This window comes from Pezoporus wallicus, unplaced genomic scaffold, assembly GCF_028554395.1.
Source record: "Pezoporus wallicus isolate ANWC-B61680 ecotype Strahan unplaced genomic scaffold, APGP_CSIRO_Pwel_v1 contig_6897, whole genome shotgun sequence".
NCBI classification, from domain to species: domain Eukaryota; kingdom Metazoa; phylum Chordata; class Aves; order Psittaciformes; family Psittacidae; genus Pezoporus; species Pezoporus wallicus.
In genome coordinates, this window is record NW_026636510.1 from 83652 (window position 1) to 111549 (window position 27898).

The 27898-nt window shown below is 58.0% G+C and overlaps 1 protein-coding gene across 2 annotated transcripts; it reads right to left on the reverse strand.

Moving 5' to 3' along the window:
- Positions 1-242: 242 nt before the first annotated feature.
- EPHB3 (EPH receptor B3) lies at positions 243-27853 on the reverse strand. 2 transcript variants are annotated; one of them, XM_057400390.1, is made up of 16 exons: positions 27713-27853; positions 14437-14501; positions 13406-14078; positions 6136-6291; positions 5648-5983; positions 4722-4846; positions 4390-4558; positions 4191-4296; positions 3742-3794; positions 3418-3540; positions 3075-3322; positions 2635-2850; positions 2395-2544; positions 2114-2307; positions 1822-1977; positions 243-1513 (listed from the first exon to the last, which is right to left on the reverse strand). In XM_057400390.1, exons 1-16 carry the CDS (start codon positions 27807-27809, stop codon positions 1405-1407), a joined length of 2976 nt encoding a protein of 991 aa, XP_057256373.1. In that variant the 5' UTR covers positions 27810-27853; the 3' UTR covers positions 243-1404. The 2 variants fall into 2 exon arrangements, with proteins under 2 accessions (XP_057256373.1, XP_057256372.1); XM_057400389.1 differs by having other exon boundaries at positions 3742-3839.
- Positions 27854-27898: the final 45 nt, after the last annotated feature.

The window sequence follows — 27898 nt, forward strand, 5'->3', positions numbered from 1 at the left end:
ATACCCTATGCACCTCCATGGGGGAACACACTGGGTCCCCAGACACCGCAGGGTGGTTTCAGCATCACTGCCTGGTTTGACCCTGTGGGACACTAAAATACGTGACAGCAAGAGAAGGGGGGAGAAGAAAGGGGCACAGAGCCTGCCTGGGGCAGGAGAAGGAGGAGGACCCTGGTGAGCAGCAAAGCCGCAGGCACCCGGGCCCATCCAGAGAGAGCGCGATCGAGCAAAGGAAACTCCGGTAAAATTCTTATTGCCTTTATTCTGCCCATTGCCTCACACAGTCCTGCCGGCCAGCACACACGCACGCACGCATGCACACACTCACGCACACTCAGGCACGCTGGGAGTCTCTCCCTCAGCTTGGAGGAACCGGGCTGCAGTGAATCCTCAGGGAAAGGTGAGTGAGTCTTTTGGCAGCAATCACAGCGTGTGTCAGGAGCGGGGCGGCCGCGCTGGCGGCTCCCGCTCCTTCTGCATAAAAGAGGAGGCTGCGGGAGGCCAGGCCTCGGCCCCCGGTGCAGCCCCTGCCCCAGCCCCACTCTGCGGCCCCTTGGGGGAGCGCGGCTGCCGTTGGTCGGTCCCGGGGCGGAGGGTCCCTGTGCAAACGTGCTGACGGCCTCGCTCTGCAGTCCAGAGCTGGCCAGGAGAACCAAGAGGGTAAGAGGTGTGGAGCCGGGCTCCTCGTCCCCTCCCTCCCCTTTCTGCTCCCTCTTATTTTTTTTTAATATATCTCTTTTTTTTTTTTTTTTTGCTTTTTTTTTGCCTAACTCCCTGCATAGTAAATCAGGTTCGGGTTCTGGCGTGCAAAGCCAAGAAAGGGAGCAAAGCCTTCCCTTTGGACACGTTCCAGTGCAGACCCTTGGGCAGAGGGGCCACCAGGGCTGGAGGAGAGGAGTGATTGTCTGGGGCAAATTGCCCCGGCCCTGTTGCTGGCTTGGCCTCCCCTGGCTGCTTCCACACGGGGACCAGAGTTAGGGAAGGCTTCAGATGTGTCTGATGGACTCAGAGGACAAGTCAACAGTCTGTGGCCTCAGGGAGGGGTGAGGACTTGGGGGGGAATAATGGGGTGAAAAGAAATCCAAGAAGCAGAACAACTCTTCAAACTGATGAGCACCGAGACAGGGCGGGAAGCGGGATGTGCCATCTCTGTCCCATAATCCATCTTCAATATGAAGATGCGTTGCTGCCTCGCCGCTCCAGGACACGGGACGAAAAGCTGGGCTCCCTCTCAGCACAAGTGCCTCCGATCCAGGGAAGGGCGGCCCATCCCGTCCTGTCCCAGGTGACCGTCCGAGGCAGAGGAGTGCCATGTGAAGGGGAAAACGGGAAGCCGGGCTGCACCGCAAACTGAACCTGGTTGGCAGGTTCCCTCGGTCCGTTCCAATGCAGAGTCCCCTGTGGTCAAACCTGCACCGGGAGCGTCTGGTTCATCTGCAGCCTCATGTCCTGAATGCTGCTCAGGATCTTCTTCTGGTGCCCTGCTAGCGTCACCCCTATCCTCAGCAGGTCTCTGCAAGCAGAAGGTAAAGATTCAGCTACTGCCAGCAGCTATACCAGCACGTGGCCCTGCCCCATTTAGCTACTGCCAAGGGACCCCCATCCATCTTCATTACAGCCCTCTGCCAAGTTCCACTGTCTCTCTGACACCACAGGCGGACTGCATGCTGAATCCCAAAGCTTCTCTCACTTGGGAAAACTCCATGCACAACTCAGCCCTCCACACACTAAGGCTGGAGGAGCTGGCTGCTGGAGAGGCTAGGGACAATGTGCAGCAGCCCCAGCCCCAGCCTTATCCCTCCTCCGCAAGCAGGGACTTACTCTGCAGTCATCTGTGCCACCAGGTCAAAGGAGGCAAAGCCGGCATTGACAAAGTTCTCCTTGTACCGTCCCATTTTGATGGCGTCCAGCCAGTCTCCCACAGTGGTGAAGGTGGTGTAATCTGGGACGGTGCGGTCCAGGAGCGGCTGGGAGATACTAAAGGGCAAGAGAGCCACAGGTCACAGGGAGCAGGAGACAGAGAGGTGTAACTGGAAGTGTATCCCTGCCCTCCCAAATCTCTAGTCCCAACCCCTGCAGCTTTCCCTGGTCTGGAAGCAGGGATGCCACTGACCCAGACTGGACGCTGGCGATGACTTTCAGGCTGGCAGCGTTGCGGATGAGCTTGTCCAGCGTGTTGACGATCTGTGCAAACTTGGGCCGCAGGTTGCGGTCCCGCACCCAGCAGTCCAGCATCAGCTGGTGCAGTGCTGTGGGGCAGTCCATGGGGGGTGGCAGGCGGTAATCCTGCTCTACTGCGTTGATCACCTGTAGAGAGACATGCAGAGGCAGGCTGTGAGCTACCTGGGCTCCCATGGGGAGCCCACAGCTTCCAGCTCCCCAGGGAACACTTACATCCTGGTTGGACATGTCCCAGTAGGGTCGCTCCCCGTAGGACATCACTTCCCACATGACAATGCCATAGCTCCACACGTCGCTGGCTGAAGTGAATTTGCGGTAGGCAATGGCCTCAGGAGCCGTCCATCTGATTGGGATCTTGCCTCCCTGCACGGATACACAACTCCATTATTTAGCACATACCTGAGGTGTCTCCCCCTATCCCCAGATCAGTGGATCCCCATGAGTGTCCCATACCAGGGAGCTGGTGTAGGTGGGGTCAGCCGGATCATCCTCCAGGAAGCGAGACAGCCCAAAATCAGACACTTTGCAGACCAAGTTGCTGTTGACCAGGATATTACGGGCAGCCAGATCTCGATGCACGTAGTTCATCTCCGAAAGGTACTTCATGCCGGCAGCGATGCCTCGCAGCATTCCCACCAGCTGGATGACTGTGAACTGCCCGTCGTTCAACTGCCACAGGAGAGATCAAAAGGGTTTTCAACACCCCAGATGGACTGGGGGAGGATCCCGATGTGCTACCACCACCTTCATCCTTCCTACAGCTCCCCTCTTCCCCATGCCATGGTGTCTATGCACAACAGCTCTGGGTATACCAGCATGACAATGCAGAGGGATGGAGAAGGAGGCCTTGGAGCTGCAGCCCCCATCTGGGGCAGGAGGGAATGGATGCTCACCCGGAGGAAGGAGTCGAGCGCACAGTTCTCCATGAACTCTGTGATGATCATGACAGGGCGGCTCTTGGTCACCACACCCTCCAGGTGGATGATGTTGGGGTGGTCAAACTGGCCCATGATGCTGGCCTCGCTCAGGAAGTCCCGCCGCTGCCGCTCCGTGTAGCCCACCTTCAGCGTCTTAATGGCCACAAAGATCTCACGGCGGCCTGGCAGCTTCAGGCGCCCACGGCACACCTCGCCGAACTCCCCTGCAGTGGGATGGGGAAAAAGGGGTGGCATGGTGAGCCATGTGGCAGGGTGAGGCAGCAATCTCAGCACTGCTGTGCACAGCCCCTGGACTTGCCTGCTCCAATGACCTCCTCGATTTTGACACAAGAGATGTCAATCTCTTTGGCAAATTCCCGGACGGCTTCGTTGGGGTCCTCGTAGGTGAAGGGGTCAATGTAGACCTTCATCCCAGGGGTGACTGCAAGAGCAGAGGAATGATCACCAGGAGGGACACAACATAGGTGACAGATGCCAAGCCAGCTTGGCTGGCTGTCAGCCCATCACTCCCAGGCCCTGGCTAGCAAAGCCTGCCCCTTTGCTTGGGCATGGAGCAGGAACTGAGAGGGAGCAGGATTTGGGACAGGGCAGGCAGAGCCCATTGCTGGGCTCTCACACTCACCGTATTGCTGCAGCTTTTCTGTGTACTCGGGGTCCGTGCTGTTGCGTTGCTTCCTGCCCAAAGGAGACGAGAGGAGGTGTTCAGTAACCATCCCTTTCCTGATGGGGCAAAGACATTCACTACCAGCTTGCAAATCCCAGCACAGACAGCTTATGCCAGAGAGCTTCCCCTCCAACAGCCTGTGAGCAGAGCCATCCCTCTGCTTGAGGTGCAATGGGAGAAGATGGCTTAGTTGTGCTGAGTGAGGATGGCAGGAGCTGCTGGGGAAGCAGTGATGCACAATCCTCCCACAGGACCTCTGCTCTGGTCCTATGCGACAGGTCCGGTCCTTCACTCTCAGACTGGAGCTGCCAGAGCTCTATCCACAGGCAAGAGGGAAAGCTCTGGGGCAGACATGAGCAATCCCTGAAATCCAGCTCTGAACTCCCTCCTCCCTGCAAAGCCAGTACCTGAAGCAGACGATAGCAATGATCACTACAACGATGACGAATAACAGTCCCGCAGTGGCTGAACCCACGATCAGAGGAAGCTCCTGGAAAGTCTTGCTGGTGGAGCCTGATGGAGGAGAAGCAGGAATCAGTGTCAAGCTGGGGCAGCAGCATGCATATTATGGGTAGGGCACAGAGGCAGCCCAGTCCTGGTACCTACCATCCTCTGAAGTTGTCTGAAACTCCGTGGGGAGGCTGTAGCGGCCGTATCCAGCCACTGTGCGTGCCCGGACCTGCACCATGTACCGAGCATTGGCCTTCAGCCCGTCAAGCCGTACTGAGTTCTTCTGGCTGGTGACTGTGTTGGCAATGCCATCACTCTGGCCTTGCTGTAGGGGAGACACGTGGATGTCACCTCTAGGACACAATCCCCCCTCTGCTGCCTTCCACATCCCCCACGCACTATCTCTGCAGAGACCACTTTTGCCATGGTGCTGATGACCAGCCATAAGGGCTGGAGGAAGGATAAGGCTACTCTGCCTTCTGCTTTACCTTCTCTGAGTACTTGATCTCGTAGTCAAGAATGATGCCATTGGGTCTCTCTGGGGGAGTCCATGACAGTGTCATGCTGTTCCCAGTGCTGCTGTGCAGGTGCATCGTAGGCACAGCAGAAGGGGCTAGGAAAGAGGGCAGAGGAGGAATGAGCCATCTGTGCTAGGCTACTCACCCCCACCATCCCACATTATCATGGGTGAGTCTCTGCCTGGGACCTGCTCAGATAACCTTGCTGGAAAGGCATGGAAAAGCTTTGAGACTAGCTTCCCACAAGTCTCCATAGAGAGCTGCGATATCAACATCTTGCACACCTAAGATGATAAGGGACCAAGGGGAGCCTCAGAATTAGCACAGAGGTAACACTTCACCCCACACCTAGCTGCAAACTGTTCTGGGGAAGTGAGCCCAAACTGGGGCTTCCCCCCCACCTCCATTTCCCAGGAGCTCCACACTCCACCCCACTGACGAGACCTGTGAAATTAGATCAGAGTGCGGTGGCTGGAGATTACCAGCACGCTGGAGCTGGGCCAGAGTGGGAGGAAGCAGGGAACGGCAAAGCACTTGGCTGGCTGCGAAGGTTTGGGTTGGTGCTGAGCCTTCCCAGGCCCACAGGGGAGAAATCTCATTTCCTTCCTCCTCCCTTCGCAGCAGGCACAACATCTCTGGGGTAGGTCTAGGAGATGCAGAGCTCTCTGGAGCATCTGCCAATCCTGCCCTTTTCTGCTTGCATGCATTCTGATCTCATCTCCTACAGGGACACGCGTTAAATGGAGAGGACAATTTACCCAGGGGATTAGATGCAGGCGCGAGGAGCCAGTAACACAGCAGCACAAAGGACTGCAGCCTCCAAGGCTGTCAGCAAGAAAACCCTGCTTCGCTCTGCAGCAGAGAGCCAGCCCCCACTCTCCAGCAGCAACACTGACCTGCCTGGTTGGTGGTGATATTGACAGAGGCGAAATGGGGAAGGTAGGGGCTCTTGCTGGAGATGCCGTTCACAGCTTGGATCTCAAAGGTGTACTGGGTGTGGGCCATCAGATTGCTGATGTAGATGCGACGCTCGGTGAGGCCAAGCTGGCGCGGCACGAACTCCACGTTGTCGTCACAGCGGGTGCAGAGGTGCCGCTCCACGCTGCACTTCTTGCAGATGACATTGTAGAGCAGGTCATCCCGCCCACCCGTGTCCTGCGGCTCACTCCACTCCAGCACCAGCGATGTCTCATTCACATTGGAGATGACGTTGCGGGGGGCAGAGGGGACGCCTGTGGGGAGAACGTGGGGGTCAGGGATGGCGCGGCCCCGTGCCTGGCTCACCTCTGGTGTGAGCACAGCACACTCCCTGCACACCAGCTGCAGACCCCCGTCACCTCCACAGCAGCCCTCGCCTTCCCTCCTCGCCCCAGGCAGGACTCACTGGTGCAGGCGCTGTCTGCGGGGTCTGTGTCTGCCCGGAAAAAGCCGTTTCGACAAGTGCAGACTGTTGCTGCTCCAGAGGTGGTCCGGCTGTTGGGAGGGCAGGGAGAACAGGGACCTTCCCCCTGCTTAGACTTGAAGGTTCCCGGGCCACATGCTGGAGGAAGGGAAAATAGACTTGAGTTATAAAATGCACTCAGAAAACATTCCTAAACCTCCTTCCCAAAGCTGTGCAGACCCTTCCCCACTGCCCTGCCAAATCTCTGATCAGAGGCTTGAGGTACACAGACCACCTACAAGCCTTCCCAATGCCATCAGCCATGCCCAGGGATGCAGGGCCCCTGGCTGGGGCCAAGTGGGTGAGAGCAGGCTGCTGACACTAGGCAGGGGCACCCACCAGCACAGGCACAGCTCTGCCCCAGAGATGCTGTGCTCCAGCATCAGAACCAGGGCAGCTGGAGATACGAAGAGCTGACTGTCACCAGCACTACGGGGGTCAAGGCAGGTTCTGCCAGGAGAGCACATCCTCAGTTTTGTTTCTTCACTGCACTTCCCCTTCTGGCTCCCAGACACAGCACCCTCCATAGGGCCAGTGATCTGTGGAAATATGGCTGGGAAGGAAAGGACCCCTCAGCAGCAGCCCCTGCAAGAGGCCTCTATGGCCCAAAATGCAGCTACACAGCCCCAAACTTTCTGCCTCGGGCTCTTCAGCCACTTCTGAGCCGGGAGGTGGTGGCACCTCCCGAGGCCTGCTCAAGTGGAGCACTAAGCGAGATTAAAACATTCCTGCAGGTCCTTGGCTAAAGAGCTGCTTCAGCACCGCTGCCACCTCCTACGCCCACTTCCGATCAGGGTCCTTTAAGGAGCCACAAGTCCTGGGACCCTTCCCGGTTGGCACCAGGGGTTGTTTGGTTGTAATGAGGGCCACGTGAAAGGATTAACAGCACTTGAGCCAAGGACCACAGTGGGCTGAGGAACACAACGCATGCCTCGAAATAGCCTGATTTATCGCAGTGCTGCCCCTGGAAGTGCATCCTGTGCTCTGAGTTCGCAGCGGATGAAGTGGCAAGTGACCTGCTGGTGCCGGCTCTGCTTTGGGATCACTCTGTTTACCACAGGTGGGGCAGCATTAGCACTGATGGCTCCAAAGGAAGGAGCATCCTCCTCACTCACCTGGGGTTAGGGCAGCTCCTGAGGGCATGTAACCCTCCTGGCAGCCCAGTCCCACCTCCCGTGCCTGTCCCACATCACCCTCTAAACAGGCGGATGTTTCCTGGTGCTTCACCAGGCTGTGGCAAGCGGAAGTTTCCTGCTATGAGGCATCTCCTGACACCCTCCATGGAAGTTTTCCGGCTGGTTGCAGGCCCATGTGTGGGGTGTGGAGCACTGAGTCACACGCTGCCGGGCCGGCTCCACAGGGATCCACACACAGCTCCAGGGTGGCAGGGGACGTGTGAGCAGCCCCATGATGGGGGTAGGCCAAGCAGGGGACCTGTGCACCCTGTGCTCTCTAGCTCCACTGCATGGATGGGCAGCAGGATTCACTTCCAGCTTCCAGGGTGCGAGCCTCTTGGCAAGGAAACTCCTCTTTGGTCAAAACATGACCAACCACTAGGCTCAACTCACTCTGGCTCCTTCAGCTGAGTTCACCCAGCCTCTGGGCCTTCCCTTTGGAAATGAAAGCTTAGCCCATCTCAACTGCTCAGGCTGGAGGGCAAAGGAGTGCACTGCTCATCGCTGACCAATGGAAGCTCCTGACCAGCCCATTCAGGGTTCCCAACCCTCAGCCCAGGCTACCCTCACCACCATGAAAAGCAAAGACATGGAGAGCAGATGGGCAGAGGTAGCGGAGCAGCCTCAGCACAGGCAGATGCACCCCAGCCGGAGTCCCAGGCGGTTCAAACTGGGTGGATGCAGATTCACACATAAGGAACCAGATTGCTGAGAAATGAGGGATGACTGAAACCTCTTGGACAGGAACATTCTGGGCTCAGAAAGCTGACAAACATGCTTTGGTTATGGACAGGAGCCCAGATCCATCAGGGACAAACCCCCCTGAAATAACAGGCTTGTTAGGGGGGGAGAGAAGCTGGAGCCACCAGAGCTTGTGTGAAGCCGACAGCCCAAGCATGGAATGGCAGCTGGGGACAGCGAGGCACCCTGCAAAGGATGCAGGAGGGATGATGGCACTTGGTGCCTAGGGCCATCTGGTGCCAGCCTGGTGGGTTATGGGCATGGAGGAAACAGTGACCTCCTGTGCAGGGAGGACAGGCAGAGCCGTCCTTGGGCAGCTCCTTGCCATTGCACAGGAGGGCCCAATGCAGAGACAAGGGATAAAAATAATTTCTTCACACTCTCATGCCACTGTGGCAGGATGGGGATGATCCATGCCTCAGCCCTGTTAAGCAGGAGAAGAGCAGGAGGACCGAGGCCCAGATGCACTCCGGTGTTGAAGTTTCCAACTCTGCTTAATAAATCAGAGCATAAAGACCTTCGTGGCAGCACGACAGCTATCAGCCGCCACATTTGAAGGCTGTAACTGAGCTGAAAGCTGATCCCAGGTCCCCAGTGGATAAGCCGCTGTGTCATCTCTTCTCTGCAAGAAACTGCCAGTATAACAACCACTGTCTTGGCCAGCATACCGGGGAATGAGCCTGGGAGCTCCAGAGCAGGAACGTGACTCCATCCAGCTGGAGCTGGGGAGCCAGGCTCCCTTCTCCCTACTGAGAGGTTTGCATAAGCACTTGTCCTGCTGAAGTGTCCTCAAATAAAATAACAACCCTGAACCTCGGCACACAGATCACATCTCCTGGTGCCAGGCTGTGGTCACCTCTGGGGAGAACATGACAGTCACTGACAGCCACAGGATAACAGGTCAGGGAAGCACAGCAGAGCTGCCCAGCCTGATGAGGAGCTGCTGGTTTGACAGGAGGGAGATGTAGCCTGGCCTCACTGTGGGGATGAGCTGTGGAGGGGATTTGTGCACAGTGTGGGAGGGAGAGGGGCAGTAACACAGCCCAGGGGCTGCTGCAAAACTGCCCCTGCACCCTCTACGGGGCACCATCCACCCAGCACGGCACGGCACCCACCACTGCCCATCCAGCTACTTCTGCCCACCTCTGGGGCCTGATCCTGCCTCACAGAACTGCAGCACAGGGCTGGGGGAAGATGAGGGCACTCTTCCCAAAACAATCTCCAACCCGGTGAATAAAGTCCAAGGGAGGGAGCCGAAAAAACCACCTCCTGGCAGCAGCAGTGAGCAGTGACTCATCCCGCAGGCAGCCTCCATCATTGCATGGGATGTGGGCAAGCAGCAACGAACCCTGCATGCATCCCCAAAATTTCGGAGTGCCCTCCCTTGGGAAAGGGAGGAAGCAAGGGATAGCCCACAGCATATTGGGAAATACCAGCCCCAGACTACCCTGTTTCAGGTCTCACCTGCTTTCCCATCCACACAATGCTATTCCAGGCCAAGCAGCATCCTTCCAGCTATTTCTCTCCTTGTAGGACTGAAGCAGAACGCCTCGCTTGAGCCTAGATAAATTAAACTGATCACATCCCTTTGTCCAGCAACCCTGTAATTTCTTTAAAGGCAGCAATCGAGTTTGCCTGGGACGATCTGTGCTTTATGAACCTGCACGGCTCGCTCCCTTCCCGCTTTCGTAAGTGGCTGCAGATGGATTAGAGCTGTGGAAGTAACAGCCTGGCTACAACCGAGGTGGTAACTCTGGTTTTAAGTCTCTCTTAAAAGGCACTTGATTTAGAAAAAAAATAGTAATAATGAAAAAAAATCACCCTTTGGGTAGAAATATTTCACACTAGCGCAGTCTAGAAACGAATGGAATAAACCTGAAGGGGAGAGAAAGGGAAGAGGCCCCGGGGGGTTGAACAGTGGCATCCAAAGAACAGGCGGGAAACCATTTTATCTAAAAAAAAAGGGGGGGGAGAGGGAATTCAATAAGCAAAGCTGCCTCTGGAGCCACAGCAGGTCACAGGCAGGACGGCAGGGGCATATTTCCTCGACTGGGTTACAAGTAACCCATTGTGGAACTGCCTGGCTGTAACCCGGCAGCTCTCCCCTGCCTGTGCTGCTGAGCTGCCTTTGATCTGGGAGTCCGGGCAATTAATAGCAAGCAGTTTCACTTCCTGGGTTTCATGCAGCAAGCCCGTGTTGCAACGCAAAGCTGCAAACAGTTGGCAAGTGTAATGCTTGCTTGGCATTTTTCTTCTTTTAATACAGGGTGATGTTTCCATTAGTCACTGATTACACGGGAAATTTATTTCTGCAAAAATTCAGGTTTTGGCCTCAGCCTGACCTGCTATCACCTACTGACAGCACCCAAACACGCAGTGCCTGGTGCCATCAGAAAAGGGATGTCAAAAAGGCTGAGAAATGGGTCCAAGGAGAGAGTCTCAGTCCCCTTCCCGAGCAGGGGGTAAGCTCTGGGGGCGCCATGGCCCCTCTGCAGGACCCTCCCGATGTGAGAAGCAGGCTTGCTGCTAGTGCTGTCATGGAAGCCTGCCCGACCCCAAACCTTTCTGTCTTTGGGTGAAGCCTGCAACACGAGGGGTGCAAACCCTGGTGAATTTGGCATGGGGAGCACATGCTCGGGAGCATTTTCGGGGAGGTGCCGCATGCTGAGTTGCTCTGTGCCAGGAGCCCCGCACTACTCAAAGGAAACTCCCACCACCTACCTGTGCAACATGGGGAGCACGTTGATGTCAAATCCCCCCAGCGGTTTGGGTGCTTGCAAACCAAAAGGAGGAGGGATGGGGGTGCAGAAACGCTGAACCCCGGGGGCTACAGGGGGTGAAAGCAGGGCACCCCTGCCTGCGGAGGCATGCAGGAGCCTTCATCCCCCTCCCTGCTCAGCAGCTCCTCTTCGTCCTGCAAGAGCCGCCTCTGCAGCTCTGCATGGCAGGGAGCCTGTGGGAAGCAGCACAACCCCCAGAAGGGCCATGTGCTAATTAAATAAAGATAATGAGGCTGAGAATGAGATGCCAAATCAATGCTGTGGCAACTCAGGACTAGAGCGCCAGATACCAGCCCGGCGTATCGCATTACAAAGCATGCCAAAGAATCTGCCTTCAGCCGGGCGGGATGAGCCCTCGGCTCCCGAGGGACCGGGATGCAAGCTGCATTGTAACAGGTCTGAATGCAAGGTCTAATCCTGGCTCTGGATGGAGATAAAGAGGAGGAGGAGGAGGAGGAGATCTTCAAAGGCCACTCAAAGTCTCGGGAAAGGGAGAGATTTACAACAGGGCTTATCCCATCTAAGCAGTAACTGGGTATTGTTATTTATTAAAATGCCATCTGGCACTCAGAAGTGCTCCTCGCCTGCATGGTGAAGCCCTGGCGGGCTCCCTGGGGCTGAGTGCCGAAACCCCAGCTCCACGGGGCTGCATCCGCACTGCTCCCCACACTGCGGGGGCTGAGCGCCTTCTTGGCGGTGCTGGGCTGCCGAAGCAGGGAAAGGGAACTTCCAGCCAAGAGCAGAAAAGGGAGCTGCAGCTCCAGCTTCTCCCAGCCCTTCTTCAGCTGTTTCCACTTAAAACACATGATCACATGGCGGAAAAACTGATCCTACAAGCGCAGCGCAACTTTCCCAGAGAAACGTGAGGACACCACCGCTTCTGCCCAGCGAGAAGGCAGGCTGCCGGATGGAGACGTGCCCACAGCTCAGTATGGCTTCCCTGCAAGCTGGGGAAGAAGCTGAGGCCTGGCAGGGGATATCAAAGGCGCTGGGAGAGCTGCTGTGTGGGTGTCTGCCCATCTGGGGTGATGCGGAGAGGGGACCTCCCCCCAGGCTGCAACGATGCCCTGAGCCCAACACAAGCTCTTTGTCCTGCCTTGGGATGCCCCTGCTCAGCACAGACCAGATGCTCGCTGGAAACTCACCTTGTGCCCAAACCCTCCCACACCCTTTATGGTCCAAAGATTGCCCAGTCCAAGCAAGAAGAAAAACAGCTCCCCAGGAGCATACGCCCAGCACACGCTTAAGTGCACGCTCTTCACCCAGCGATGGATGCTTGGCACTGGTGTCCACCTACCCCAGGCAGAGCCAGACAGGCTGCTCACAAGACTGATGCCGGGGGCCAGGGTACCCAAGCTGGGGTTGTGCTGGCATTGATGGTGCTGGAGGCTCTGGTCCTTCGGGCTGAGCTCTCCCCAACCAACTGCAGTGGCACGGCCGATAGCTACACTGCTCCCAAAGCAAATGGAGAGGCCAGCCTGGCCCAAGACACACGTTATGGGCCATCCCAAATCACATCGCCCCTGCCAATAGAAAAGGGCTGGCGCCAAGCACCCTGTCATCAGCAAACACAAGGCATCCAAAACTGGGGACCCAGCCAGTGTCCAGCTCCCTGTGCAACACCTCCAGCGAAGGGGAGCAGTGACCTTTCCGCCCCAAACCCCAGCCACCCCAGGGTAGGGTCCTGTGTACCAGAGACCACTTCCAAGGCAAGAATCATCCCAAGGGAGAGCAACATCCACCTGGGCAGGTTTTTCCTTACCAACACACCCAACCTGGGGTGAAACAGAAACACCAAAGCCACTATGGGAGAGCATGGCAGCTGCAGTACCTGCACAGGACTATCCTGCTGCCCAGGATGCCTCTACATCCCAAACACCTCCATGTGTAGGACGCTCTTCCCTGCCTTCCGAGCAGGGACAGGGAGCTTTGGCTGCCCTGTCTTTGTTCTCCTCACCACCCTCCCCACAGCAAGCCCTCAGTACTGGCAGGAGAACATGTACCCGCATGGTTTCTCCTGAAGCCCGCACAGCAGGGCCCTGCTCACCACCGGCATTTCTGAACACTTCCGCACAAACAGCATGAAATTATGCTTGCCAGGAATAATCAATTGCCCCAGCCATGAGTACCACAGGAAGGAGAGGAGAGACACTGGGAACATCAGCAGGGGCAAGAAGGAGCTTTCAGTAACGCTCAGGGGCTGGATCCCTGCTGAGGACCATGCCTTGAGCTGCGACTCCTGGTGAGGAGATGCATCCCTCAGAGGATAGCACTGGGGGATGCTAACCAGTGCGTCACAGCAGACGCTGTGCCAATCCAGACCACAAAGGCTTTAAGGCTTGCAGATGCTGAGTCAAACTGCAGACTAGTCCTCTGAGATACCACCCTGCTCCCTCCTCGGGCAGCCTGCCCAGCTCCCAAGCCTCTGAAAACAGACTAAGCTCAACACAAAACCGACTCTTCCACATCAACACATCCATGGAGACAAGAGCCATGGTCACTCTGCCACACACGTACCTTGGCACTGGGTATCCTTCATGGTAGGCTCATATCCAGCGGCACACGTACACGCTCCCACGGGTACCATCCACTCGCCATCGCCATTGCAATACAGCTTCAGTGGTACAGACACCTCCACCGCATTGGGGATGCAGGTGCCTGGCGCGATGACCAGAGAAGTGGGCTCAGCTCCCGTTAAAGTCTCCGGGAAGATAGCAAAGCCAGCAATGGTGTTGGAGCATTTCTTGTAGAAAGCCCGGACGGAAATAAGGGACATGCAGGCTCCCAGGTCTTGGAAGGCAAGATAAAAGCCATTCTTTGAGAGAGGGCCAAAACTGCGCACCTTGGTGTTCACACGGCCAGACTCCAGCTTGGAGAAGCTCTCATCTGGGGCAATTGTATCCACTTTGATATAGGGGTTCTCCATCCAGAAAGGGCTGTTTGCAGAGGCAGAATCCGTATCTGACTCATAATAGAAGAGGTTGAAGGTCTCTTTGCAGGAGCCAGGGATGTTGGGGATGCTGTTGCAGTCCCGCACAGTGAACTTCAGCTCCACGTAGACACGCTGGACGTCCTGGCGCTGGATGAATTTGGTGCGAAGCCAGTTGTTCTGGTTGGCCTCCCGCACGTTGCACACCTGGTACGTGCGGATGGGGTTCATGGCCTCGTCGTAACCGCTGACTTCTTCCCACTGCGAGTGAGAGAGGAGCAGGTTAGATCCTCAGCTGGGGAGATAAGTGCCATGGACCCACTGCGAATGGTGTGGGATCGGGGGGAACAGGTAACAGGGAAGAGCAGCAGCTGCATCACCACCAGTCCCAGCCCTCCTAGTCATCAAAGTGACAAACAGCAATCTGGGCCAGGGACCACAGTGCTCACACTCTGCCAGCACAGGGTCAGAGGAGATGGTTTCATGAGATAAGAGGATGGGGGGAAGGGGGAAGATGCAGCCAGCTCTGCAAAGGCGCTGTCGAGCAGCCCTGATTCCTGTGAGGCTAGGTCCAGCTGTGCCCCTTGGAGGTATGGACTGGGGCTGGCTCCCTACTTACCCCTGTCTCCGGATGAGTTGTCCATGCCAACTCCGAGGTCACCCACTTCGTGTCCATCAGGGTCTCTGGAGAGAGAGGGAGGAGAGAAAGAAGTAATTGGAGATGAAAGCCAAAATTAGATGGAAAAAACCCAGGAGGAGTGGGGGAGAGGAGAGCCGAGCCTGACATTTCTGTGAAAAACAGCAACTTGGGGGGTGAGACATGGTGGGAGGAGGGGGAGCGGCACAGACAGGCTCCAGATTTTTCTCCTCCCGTCAGGAGAACAGGAAGAGCGAGGCGTCCCCAGGGAGCTGCGCCGGTGCAGGGAAGCAGCATGATGAGGAGCTGGGCAGATGGGGACAGGGACAGGGTGCCACCCCGGCCACCAGTGCAATGCCATGACTCCTGGCCAGCTTGGGGGGATGAGGCCAGGCGCCCCTGTCTGCGCCCTCCCCCTTCAGCTTTGGCAGGGCCTGTATTTACTGTGGCTGGGGTTGAAAGGGCCCGTTCCCATGACAGGGAGGTGCGGGCCAGGCAGGTTTATCCAGAGGAGGAGGGACTGGCAGGCTGCTCTCCCAGAGACGCCCCACATCACTCATTTTACAAGAGGGGAGAAGAATTTGACCGTCTGGCCAACATTCCTGGAGCAGACTACAAGACAAACCACCCCGGCAGCATTCCCCAAACAGCCCCAGCCCCAGCCTTGGGGGAGCGAGACGCTTGTCTGGGAAGAGCTGCAATTGCAGGCAGCTGTCGCTAATCCTGGGCAGAGCCGCACGGCTCTGCGCAAGCACCGTGCACAAAACCGGGAATGAAATGCAAGGATGGAGGACAACAATGTGCTCCAGTGCCAATGGCCCCTCTGTGGGCTGCTGTTCAGTGACCCCTGCTCCAGGGATGGCCTATAGGCTGTTTGGAGGGGAGCACGCACCACTGGGGTCCTCTGGACTCTCTCCTGCCTAGGGGTTTTTGGGGCAAGGGGGATGTAAATGGCAGAGCTGAGAAACAGACCCTGGAGACCTCAATGCGCTCAGAGGGACTTTGGTGCCTGCCCCAAGCAGGGCCCAGCAACAGCTCCAAAATACCTCCCTCCTGAAGGCACCCCCCTCCTGGGCTGCAGGGATGGCCTCATCCCAAACCCTGCACAGCTCAAGGGCTGTCCATCAGTCCATCCCTCAGCCCATCCTGTCCTGAGACGCAGGGCAGGCAGTCACGGCTCTTTAGCGGCTGAGAGCTGCTCTATCTCCATAGCTGGGACACAAGATGTGCTGGGGCAGCTCAGCTGTGCCAGGCACCACGGCTCAGCCCCAGGAGTGAGAGGCAATTTCAGATTCTTTCCTTCCACCCCAGGAAAACCACACGCTGGCCCAGCCAGGGAGGAAGCATGGAGGAGGAAGGAAATACTGGGTTTTGGATGAAGCCTGGCTGGAGATAAAACACCTTCCTCCTTTGTCCCAGCCCAGGGAGACCCATCAGCAGCTCCCATGCCAGCACCCACAGCCTGGCCAGGAGCATGGGCTGTGAGTGCCACCACAGGACAGATAAACAAGCACATCTGGGGACATGTGGGCTCCCCGACCTGCCTTGCTGTTTGCCAGGATCCCAGCCTGGCTGGCAAGTCTGCCTCTCACCCAGGCTCTTCACCTGGAGCAAACACAAATGCAGTCACATTGCAGGCTGGTGGCACTGGCAGCAGACATGGCACTGCGGACAGTGAGGAAAACCCCTCATGGTGCCAGCTCCTATACCAGGAGAGGGCCAGGGAGGCAGCACCTATAACAGGAAGGACAAACTAACACCAGCTATTGTTTGCAAATAGGAAGAGTGCATAGGCGGTTATGGGGCAGTGGTTATTTGCTATTTCTCAAGAAAACAAACTAGGGATATCCACAAAAACAAAGGAAGAGAAAGAAGAAGCCCTCTGCCAAGCAGGTAATGCAGGGCACTCACAATGAGGACATGACGAGGGCTGGGGCACAGGATGTGCAGGATAGTGCTGGGCACACATGGGGCAGCCTCTGCCTGGTCCCAAAATACTGCCTGTCCAGGGGATGCAGTAAACCACCATCCCTCTCCCCTCCTGTTCCCCACAGCATCATCTACCAATGGCCGGCTTGGGCATAAGACCTCCCTGAGATGTTGCTGTGCTCCCTAGACTCCAGCACCGGGGTGACTTCCAGGGACCACAAGGGAGCAGGTTGTGGAGCAGGGCCACCCACACCTCTCTGAGGGACAGGCACAGCCCCAGCTGCCCTTATTAGGCAGCTGGGGCTGTGCCTGTCCCTCAGAGAGGTGTGGGCTGCTGGGGCTGCGCAGGGCCCCAGCATGCCGTGCTGGCAGCAGAGCAGAGCGAAGCGCATGCTCAGCACTCACAGCACACCGGGCTGCCAAGTCCCACACAGAGACCCTGCACGGGTCCTGCTCCTGGCACAAGCTGCAGTGGGGCTGGACACAGCAGGAGGAGCAGAGAAGGGATGCGCTGCATGCTCAGGGCTGGTGTGGGTGAGTGGCTGCTGCAGTGAGTCAGACCAGGGACCTGATGGGGATCTGGGTGGCAGGGTGTGCCCATGAACAAGGCAACACAAGGATCCCATGGCCAGCTGCAGCAGAGCTGGGCTGGACCTGACCACGTGGGGAGCTTTGCTCCCCAAACCTGACAGGGTATGTGGGAACTCCCCTGCATGCCAGCAGGCCCCATGAATGCAGCCGTTGACATACTGGCCCAGCCCCAGGACAGGACACATGGGCAGCCATGCCCTCTGGCAGCTCCCTTCCCCATCAGTGCTGGCCCAGGGCAGAGACATGGCTTGGACAGGAGGCTTGCTGCATGCATCCTAATTTGGCAGCATCTACCATCTGACCAGCAGTGGAGGGAAAAAACCTGACAGAGCCAAGCTGACTGCTGGCGCAAGAGCCACGTAAACCACACAGAGAGAGCGGGGAGGGGAAATCATAAAATCACTGAGCAATTCAGCTAAAGGAAACGGCTGAGCATGGAGGGCACAGGGGTTTCCTGCAGCCTTGGGAGCAAGTGGGGCCAGGTGGGGTCAGTGGTGTTCCCCAGCCCCTCACAGCCTCTCACTGTGAAGGTCACAGGCAGACAGCCCTGCGGGCTGCGGTGCTGCGTGATCCCGTGGCCTGCAGCAGCACGCTGAGCCGAGCCACAGAAACTGCTCTCTGCCCTTAAAGCTACCGCAGAGACCTCATGACAGCCTAGCACCGAACCCATGTCCTTTCTGGGTTTCCTAAGTGCTGGCCCCCCATGAAAATGCATGCGGAGATGAGCAAGCACTGGGTTTCAGTGGTTCAGCAGCACCAGCTGCTCTTTCTCTCTGGCACACAGTGCCAGAGCTGGGCTTAGAAGAGCACAGGTGGTTTCCCAGCTCAGTTCAGGTTTGCAGGTGCTTCAGAGGGACGTGAACAGTGTCAGGGCTGGCTAAGCAGTGAGTCAAAGCCACCTCAATCCTGAGCACCCCAGCAAGATCCCGGTCCCATTAGTCAATGGGAAATTGGCTCCCAATTTCACCAGCTTGGGGAAGTCACCCTAAGGCTTGCTTTATCATTGTCTGCAGTGCTGGGGAGTTGTCCTCTCCTTATCTTCTGCTGGGCAAAAGAAAGGGATGCACTCAGCAAGTGCAGCAGGTCATAGTCAACCCCGTATAAAAGCAGGATTTCCATGGCAGAGGGGGATCCCAGGGCAGGGAAAAAGTCTCACTCCTTGGGCAGAGCTGTGTGCATTGCTCTGGCTGCCACCTCCCTACCCTGCAAAATCTCCTCCCAGGCACACCCTGAGCTGCAAAGACCAGTGGTCCCCCACCAGCAGTCGTCCCATCATCTCCACAGAGTCCCCAGCAGTTCACTGGGTGTTTGAAGCCCTGGTGGGGACCCATCTGGAGCTGGGGACCTCTTCCTCCCCATGCAGGGGCTTAGGAATGCGGCATGCAGAGTCTCAGGCCAGCAAAAACGTTTGAACTCCCCCCCAAGAGGCCCAGAGAGCCCGTCTCGCGCTGCTGAGTGGCAGACGCGCGCAGCAGTGATGGCTGAGCCAGAAAAGAGATGGGGGGAAGACAAAAAACCAAAATTCTTTCAAGATGAAGCCACTGGGGAAGACTCAATTATCTCCACCAACTGGCTCCGATTTGAATGCTCTCGCCTTTGAACATGGGATCTGCCGGCTTTTATCAGGATGCACTGGCAACATAGGACGCCAGCTCCTTGCCCCGATGAGAAGGCAGCTCGCGCAAGTCCAGAGCATCCTGAAAGAAGGCAATGGAGGAAAGTTAGCAAAGACACTCACACAGCCTTGCCACAAACAGAGGAACCTGTTCTGCAACGTGCCCATGCTCTCTGGGAGCTATGCACCCATGGCACCATGTCTGCAGGAGCTCAGAGCGCGGCGAGTGGTACGGCCCAGCCAGCGCGCCACTCGCCCCATGCTGGGCTCCTGTAGGCAGCATCGATGGCTAGGCCATTTTCCCCAGGATGTGGCTCGTCTTTTGCTGTGGTGGCTACTCACAGCAGTGCTGGATGCTTCTCCCCCTTACTGCTGCGCTCCTCTGGAAGGAAAGGCAGCTTGTTTAGGGATGCACTTTGAATCCTGGTGACTGCCTGCTAGTCAAAAAGCCACCAAAAGGGGCATCTCCCCACATATTTTAATTTCCTCCTCAGTTTTGAAGATAATTACAGCAGGAGTGAGCAGCCTTGCGCACTCTCCATTCAAGCACCTATCGGTACAATTAATCCCAGCACCGCTCTGAACAGCGGCACAAAGGGCCTTTGGTGTAAGGTCCTTTATCTGGGAACAAAGAGCTGCCTGTGGGAGAGAACCTGAGGTTGCACTTTTCCCGCTGACGAGTGTTTCCCATACACAAAAGCTGAGCCACACATAGCGCCCTGCGTGAGCATCAGGTCTGGGAGACCCCGCAACATATTTTCCTGGAGCGTGCCAAGCACTCGGATCCCTCCTCCTCCAGGAGGGACCTTCCCTCTCTGACCCCATCTAAACCCTGTGGCCATCATCCTCCCAGGCAAGAGATGACCCGGCTCCAAGGCCAGAGGACTCCACATGCTGCGTGCAAGGGGAAAGCACTTCCATCCCACTCAGCCCACGGCGGCGCATGTGCACTGTGATGGGGCACCCCACAAATGGCAGCTTCAGAGCTGTTGTGTGCACAGGAGGTGACATACCGAGAGATTTCGGCACTCGCAGCCCCTCGTGCCCAAACTACACTGCAGGGAGGCTCTTGCTGATGCAGCCGACAGCCAGGAAGAGCAGTGAGGAAGACTGCATCCAGAGAGGGAGGGAGGGAGGCAGCACTTAGAGTGGGCCGGGAGTACCCGTGGCGGAGATGCCAGGCACGGGATTTGGGAGCCTGGCGAAGGTGCCGGCAGACGCTGTCTGCCAGCTCCCTCTGCAGGGACGGGGCTGGCAGCACTGCCGGCATTCCGCACAGCCCGCGCCCTCGTCCTGCCCGGTGAATCCGGCTTCCCCGGGGAGCCCTCCCGCACACCGGGCTGCCTCAGCGGCTGGTGCAAGGCCGGGGGCCGCGCGGGTCCCACCGTCGCGGCTGTCGGTGCGGGCAGCGCGGTTCAGCCCCAGGGAAGGGCTGAGCACTCCCTATTGCTGCCCACGCTGGGAACCCGCTCTTGCTCCGTGCGGGGCGTCTGCTGCTCCCCAGCGTCAAGTGAGGGACGCTGGCCCCACAGCTCGCCCTCTCCAGGGGTATGCAGAGCTCGGGCCACCCATGCCCACCAACGCGCCCTGGCCCCAGGTGTGGGGTGAGCCAGCGGCTTGCCAGTGAACTGGGAACAAAGGGAAGAGGGAAGGGGAGGAAGAAAGAAAAAAAAAAAAAGGGGGCCTGTATCACAGCTGTGGCCCTTCATGCCAAGGGCGTTTGGCCCATCATCAAAGGGGACTGGATTTGCTGAGGCAAATGATGACACATCCACTTCAAGCGGGGCAGGTTCTGCCTGCTGCTGGAGTCGAGCCAGCAGAGTGAAGAAGTACTGTGGGCACTTAATAATAGACTCATTATTTCTGCATTATGGCAGGGCCCAGAGGCCCCAACTGAGATTAAGGCCCCTTCACACACAACACACATGCATGCACAGGGCAGACCCCAGAAAGCCTGGCCAAGGATAGACAGCACCACTGGTCCCAGCACTGTGGCCGATCCTGGTCTGGCTGGCACCACAATAAGCTCCCTGCACAGCCAGAGATGCCAATTCCAATGATGCTACAAGGATGCATCCTCCATTTCTCAATCCCACTCCCACAGCAGGATATAACAACCTCACATGGGGAGACAGCCCCATAGGTCTGAACCATCAGCTGGCTGCATCTCGCTCGCAGTCTCCTCATCCGACCCTGCACTTCCTTATGGGCCAGATCCAGCTCCCAGATGACCAGGAGCTGCCTGGCATGTGGGACTGAGGGGGATGGGAGCGCTCCCCCTCCATCCAGCCCTGCCCCGTCGTCCACCCACTGGCTGCTAACTGGCTGAAGAGGGTTTTCCGGCTGTGTGCTCCTCACCAGGAGCTGTTTTCTGATGGCTGCGAGACAGACTGAAGCATGTGAGAGAGGACAGGTGCCAGCTTTGCAAAAAGCAGATCAAGTGGCAGTGCCTGGGATGCGGGGAGGGACAAGCGCTCATTTCCTCCCGGTCATGCACTGGGCCGAGCTGGGGAGGACAGATTTCTGCCATTCTGTGCACAGGGACATGCCAAGCCAGGCTCCGGCACCTGCGGGCACCCATGCTCTACACGCTCCCCTCCAAAGCATAGTACTTGGGGCCTGGGGCTTTTGCAGGATGGCAGGCTCCTGCCTTGCAATCGCATGCCAAGGACACGTGCAGCCTGCTGCCCGAGCCCTGCCAGGTCCCGCTCTCACAGAAAGGCCGTGCTGATGCTGGGAGAGGACGTGAGCCAGCTGCCTGAGTCCAGCCCTGCACTGCAATTACTGTTCTATTAATACCGTGGGGATTTCAGATGTCAGAACCCGGTGTGCCACACCAGGGTCAGCTTGGCCAGGGAAGAGCTGCCATCCCTGCCCACGTGGTGGATGCGCCTTGGTGCTCACTGCTTCAGCTCACCCCAGGGGAAAAGCCGCTTTCGCTCTGCCAGGCTGTGGGCAACGGGAAAGGACAGATCCCACGGACAGCCTCTCAGCCCTGCCTGCTGCCAGACACACTGCCAACCTCAGAACAACTGCAGCCCACTCGGGATGGGCATGTCTCTGCCCGGCCCATAGGAAGGGGCAGGCAGGAGCTCTATGGCCAGCAGGCAGGAGAGATTTATAGGTCACCGTCCCCAGCAGGAATGGCTACGCAGCCACCCTCCACTGCCACAGAAACAACTCATCTGATTGAGAAATGCCAGACCTGTTTGAGCTGCGAACGCCATCAACCAGGACGTAGGCAGCAAATTGTCCCGCAAAGCCACCTTTGTTTCCAGGCCCTGCTATGATGGGGATGCTTTTGCCACCTCCCTCCACAGCGCCACTGCCCTGTGGCTGTGGCTTCATGAGGCAGGTGTCCCCATAGGGCCACCAGGCTGAGCTGGGGTGGCACGGGTGGATGCAGAGCCCCAAAGTCCCTGGGGGAAGGAAGGGAACGCGGTCGGTGCTGCAGGCCTGCCTCTGCAGGGCAACCATTTGCAGCAGGCTGATGTCCAAAGGGCCCCTCTCTCCACACTCCAGCTCCATTTTTTTTCCAGGTTGTACTTCTGGAAAGAGCCCAGGCAAGGAGTAATGATATTTCAAAACAAAAAAGACGCCACCCCCTCCCCAAAAAAGGTTACTTGCTGCACATCCAAAGGTTCGCCCCACAGACTGGGTGGCTCAGCTGCCAAGCTCCATCCCATCCCAGCAGCACGGAGCAAGACTTTCTGCCAAGATCTCCCTCCTCTCTCCTGCCTGGGGCAGTTACCCAAATCTCCGCGCTGCACTACGCTCGCTTCCTTGTCTCTCCTCGAGCACCAAGCCCATCTGGAACTGCTTAAACCCAAATATCCCCCCCCTCCTTCACCACCTCCCCCACCCCCAAAGTCAGATTCTTCCAGAGTTAAAACAAGCACAGAGTCAGGAGGGGGTGCCGGGCCGGGCTGACTCGCTCCTTCATTTCAGTTTAATTTCTGGGGAACTAGAATAAATCTGTTCCTGGCGATCGTTCAAGCCCTGCACATTTTTCTCATTAATAAAAAAAGGCCTTGGATAGCACGCCGCGTGTGCGTGCGCACCCGCCGAACACCCCCTCCCCACGGGGTCCCTCCCGCGCCCCAGCCCTTGCCAGGCAGGCGTCAGAGCACCCAAGGGACAAGCAGGACTGGTTGTGTGTGTGCAGGGGGGATAGGGACACCAGCGCCCGTCCCCGGGACACGGGATGGGTTTCAGCAGCCCTGCATGAACAGCCACACCTCAAAGAGGAACAGGGAGCCCCAAATCCCCCTGCAGCTGCCATGGGGCAGGAAAGCCCCAGGGGAGGGCTCCCCTTGGAGGGGTGTCCCTGCTGCCCGCCTCCGGCACCGCAGCCCCAGTGAGGCCCCCGGGCATTCCTGGGGAGGGGGCTGGGAAACAGGTGTTTGTCAACAGCTCCTGCCACATGCATGAGAAAAGCCAGGCCCGGCAGCACGGAGCTTAGCAACGGGCAAAAATAAAACGCAAGGGCCCCCACGGCAGCCACACCACACAGCCTTTCCCCGGGACCCCCACGCCATGGAGCCTGCACCCGGCCCGGCTGCTGCACTCCTGCATCTTCCTAAGATGGCTCCCTTCCCTCTTCAGAGGGGCAGCCATGCAAAGCCGGCCCTAGGAGCATGGGCCGGAGGGTCTAGCTGCACTGAGGGAAAGCAGACGCTGGGGAGGGCTGCAGCGCCTTTGAAAATGGCGGCTCTGTGGGAAAGGGACACATTCCCGCTCTTAAGCTCAGCCCCACGAGGCCTCCATGATGCCGAAGCCAAGCACCAGGACTGGCCTGCCACAGGCAGGCTGCCCACCCACCCTGCCGCATGGCCCCTGTTGGACTCCACACCGAGCGTGGGGCTCAGCTCCGCCGGGGGATGGCCGTGCCCTGCCACCAGCTCCACCCCAGCCCGAGCAGCAACAATAAAAATGCAACAAAACACCCAAACATGGAATCAAACGGGAGTGTCCCCGCCAGGTGGGAGTGCCATTGCTACAAGTCTTCAGGATGGCAGCTTGGCCCCATGCTACTGCAAGGAGCTTCTTGGTCATGGAGGGGCACCCCCATCCCCACTGTCCCCTAGACGGTTTGCTTGGGAACACTCCTGTTCCAGGAGAGACATCAACTTGTTACGGCTTCAACCTCAGAGAAGCCCAGGGTGATGGCAGCCACTGGCTCCACCGCAGCCCACAAGGATAGTCCCCCTTTCCCCGGGTTCTCCTCAGGGAGAGGCCAGCACCCACCCCACTGCCTCTGCCAGCCGCGAATGGGGATTCCGACCCCAGGGCCGCAGCACCCTTCCCCCAGTGCGGCTCCCAGGCAGAGACGCTCAATCCCGACAAACCAGTTTGACTCAGCACAACAGGAACAGCTACAATTTTAAAAACATGCAAGTCTGTGATTCAGATTGCTCGGGCTGCTTTAATTAAACACCAAGCTCCCCTGCTCCAGTGGCAGCAGCAAACGGCTCATGGAAAGAAAATGCAACAAACTGGTTTCCCCAAATGTCTCTTGCAGTAAGTCATCACAACAAAACAAGGAGTTTCGGTTCATTCCATAAAAACCAGAAGCCGCTATTCCCAATTGCAAGGGTTAGATGGGCACAGCCCCGCAGCCTCTACAGCTGAGCTGTATACTGGGTGAGAAACACAGGCCTGCAAACAGACCAATGCTGCAAGTTTTCTGTCTTCCTCGGCTCTCTGCATGCTCCGCCTGACACAAAGGAAAGCCCTTCTCCCCGCCTTGGGAGCACGGACGAGGTTAGCTTCGTCAAGCAGAGCTTTTAACAAGGAATGGGAGATTTAATGAATCCAGCAAGCATTGCGGAGCCCCAGGACCCGCTTTCCCTCACAGCTCTACCCCAAGCATCAATAAAACAGCAGGGCTAGCTTCCCCCCATCACCCTGCGGAGAAACATGCCATTTCAGTGAAAAGTAATTAAACGGAAAGCAAATCTCCTGCCAAGAAAATACCTGGCAGTTCCAGTACAGGGGTCAATTAAGCAGGGGCTTGCTGGTGCAGAGAAGAGAGTGGTCAGCCTGTGTAACGCCTGGCTGGGGTTTGGAAGCTGCCAACGGGAGAGGCCAGCGGAGGAAAATACCCCCTTGAAATCCTCCTGCTTCAGGGGAGTTTGGGTATTTCACTAGAACCCAAGTTAGCTTGGGGCTACACGCAGCAATGTGGTCCCTCTGCACGGCGTTTGTGGGGGAGTATGTGGGAAACCCCAACTTTAAATGGAGTCCTGTGCCCAGAGAGGCTGCTCGGGGCAGGAGCTGCTTGGGAGCACAGATCCTGGGGAAAGCAGGTCCCGGTCTCAGCCCACCTGCACCCCTGTGGCAACGGGCAGATCAAGACTGTGGCTATCCACACTCCCTCGGGCAGATGTTTTGAAGCCTAGGGTTTTATCTCTGGACAGTTGGCAGGGGCCTTGCACAAAGTACATTCCCTATGCTGTTTCATCGTGTCTGCTCCCCACAGGGTCTCTGCTCCCACAGCCCCACTGGGACAAACTCCTCAGCTCCAACCCCTGCACTGGAGAAAGGATCCGCTGTTGCCCCCGGATAGAGCATTCCTTCTGCAGCCGGTCTGGGGACTGCTGAACCGGAGAAGAAAAACACATTGTGACTTCAAACAGACCCAGCGCACTTACAGGATCTGGAGAGAAACCATTTTCTCCTTGGCAGCACAAAGCCCTCACTGAGCTGCTGCCGAGCGCGGCTTTTCCCCTCCACCCTTGTGGGGCCTTGTAAAGAAACCCAACTCCCCGCCAAACCCTTGGGAATGGCCAGTGCCGTCCAGCCCCAAAGCCTCCGGACCTTCCAGCTGGGCGCTGGCCACAAGCCCTGCCTGTTGCCCCCTCAGAGGGGATGGTAAGGTGGACAGGTCCGGGGAGCGCTCACTGCCATTGTTGTCTGCAGGACACGCGTGCGGATTTATGGCCACGCCAGATTTATGATCAGCACTAAAATATTTGAACAAACGTGCACGCTAAATTTACAGTAACTGCTTGAACATGCCGGTCTCCATGAGGAAGCAGTATTGCTAGCCGCCAGAAATGCCCAGTGCAGCAGAAGCACAGGAGCTCACTGACCCCAGTGCAAGCAATGGCTTCCTAAATGTGGGCAAGGCAGAAGCCTCTCCCGGCCCAGCTGCAACTTTCCCTCCAGCTCAGACAAGGCTGAAGGGGAAAAGAGAGACAGAGAGAAAAGATGAGAAAAAAAAAAAGGAAGAAGGTAGGAAGGAAAGAAAAGGAAGAAAATCCCAAGGGAATTGGGGTCAGCCCCCAAAATGCTGAGTGGCTGCCAGCCAGCCCCGAAGTGGTCCCATCGGGCTGGCACCCAGCTGGGCCCTGACCTCCTCGGGTAGTGTGTTTGTCCCCTGACCCCTCTGCGAGTTTGGGAAGCTGAGAAAACCCAGCGACTCCTCAGCAGGAGCTGTTTATTTTCTCTTCATCCGGCTTTTCACACCGCTCCATCCCCAGACGACGGCAGGGGAGAGGCTGGGGATCCCTGCCTCTCCAGGGACCGGAGGGACTGTCCCTAAGCGATGCCCGCTGCCAGCCACCATTCTGGCTTTCCTTTCCCAGTTCCCAAGCTGTTGATGGGTAGGAGCGAGGGGCTGCCTAACAGGCATGGGGCCCCGCCAAGCTCCCTGCCCACAACGTCATCCTCCTGCACGTCTCCGGCAGGCATGGAGGGCTACCAAGGCTCTGCCCAGTGCAGTGGTCCCCGGGAACCTCCATCCAAGAGGGCTGGCTGCAGGCAGTCTTCTGCCTTCTCCTCCTGCCGCGGGGCTCCCGCTCAGCCCGGAGCTCACGGCCCAAGCAGGCCCACAGCTCTGTTTCCTACGGCGTACAAAGGAGAACTAGCTTTTAGGGTTGTTTTTTTTTGTTTTGTGTTTTTTGTTTTTTTTTTCCTCCCTTTAAAAGAATAAAAAAAAAAAAAGAAATCGCAGGGAGGGAGAACGAACCGAAACGCGGGCAACAAACACCCCCCAAACTTTTGACAAAGCCCAAAGCCGGAGGAACCGTGTCCACCAAACCGCAGCGGTGGGAAGGGCTCCTTCCCACGGCCACTCTCGGTGCCGCAGCCCAAACCCCGCACCGCCGGGCGACGGCGGCAGAAGCCCGAGCGCAAAACTGCCTCCGAGCAAGCGAGAACCTCCGCCACAACCCGCCCGGGCGGGGGCACCGGCAGCTCCTCTCTTCCCGGGGTTTCTCCCTTCCCGCCTCTCCGGCGGTGGTTCGGTTACCGGACACCGGATCGTCGACCGCCTCCGGTTGAAGCCGAGGCACACTCTGTGCCGAGACAAAACCCTGCCCGGGTCCCCGCCTCCTCCTCGATGCGATACGCCTCGCTCGCCCGGGGACCTCCCGGTCCGGCAGCAGAACCAAGACCCGCGTTTCTCGCTCAAAGCCGAGAGGAGACGGGGCTGCCCCGTGGGCCGGGATTCACCCTACGAGGTGGGGACAATTAAACCCGCCTTTTATATTCGACTCCAAGAAAGCGCGGGGAGAGACCCCCCTCTTTTCCCACGTTCTCACCCCTCTGGAGAGGGCGGCCGAGCCGATGCGGCACGCGTGGCCGCTCACCCCCCGGCGGTTCCACGCCGGACCTTCGGGGGTTGAGGCGATGGGCGCAACGAGCCCTGTCGGGGCAGGGATAGAGTCGGACACGGCACACGGACACTCCTCCGACGGCCCCGCCAGTTCTGGCATGCCGCGAGCTTCCACTGAAATAAATATGAATATTCCAGCCCTCTCGGTCGTGGCGAAAAGCCTCGGAACGTGAACCGCGTATCCAACGAGGCGCCGCTCCCTGCCAGCATCCGCCGGCCGCGGCCGCCGCGTCTCGGCCGCACCGGGCTCGGTTCCACGGGGCGTTGACTCTGAAACCTACTGAGGGCGGCTAAAAACTAGGAGCTGGGTTGGGGAGCGCTGCGGTGGCGAGCTCCCCGCGGGAACAACTGGGCGTCCGCGGCGCGACGAGTCAAGCTGAGCCAACAACAGACGCCGAGGAGGCCCGTGGGCCGGGGACACCCTGGAAGGTGCGTGCGTATGTGTGTGCGCGCGATCACACGGGCCCCGGTGCAGCGGCCGGGCACGCCCGCCCGGTACTCACCCTCCAGAGCGCGGCGGCCGCCGGGGAGCAGCAGGAGCAGCAGCAGGGGGAGCAACGGCGGCGGCGGCTGGGGGGCCCCCGGTCGAGCTGCGGCCATGGCGGGGGGCGGTGCGGGCGGCCCCGCCGGGCAGTCCCGAGCTCGGCGCCACGCGCGGCTCCTCTCCCCGCCGCGCCACGCTCGCGCTC

Bases quoted from the DNA above. Each gene is read 5' to 3' on its own strand.
- EPHB3 (XM_057400389.1), bottom strand. From the start codon at position 27,809: ATGGCCGCAGCTCGACCGGGGGCCCCCCAGCCGCCGCCGCCGTTGCTC. The intron at 14,502-27,712 runs GTGAGTACCGGG...CTCTCTCTCCAG, and splicing joins CGGCCGCCGCGCTCTGGAGG to AGACCCTGATGGACACGAAG. The intron at 1,978-2,113 runs GTCAGTGGCATC...CTTGCCCTTTAG, and splicing joins ATCGCCAGCGTCCAGTCTGG to TATCTCCCAGCCGCTCCTGG.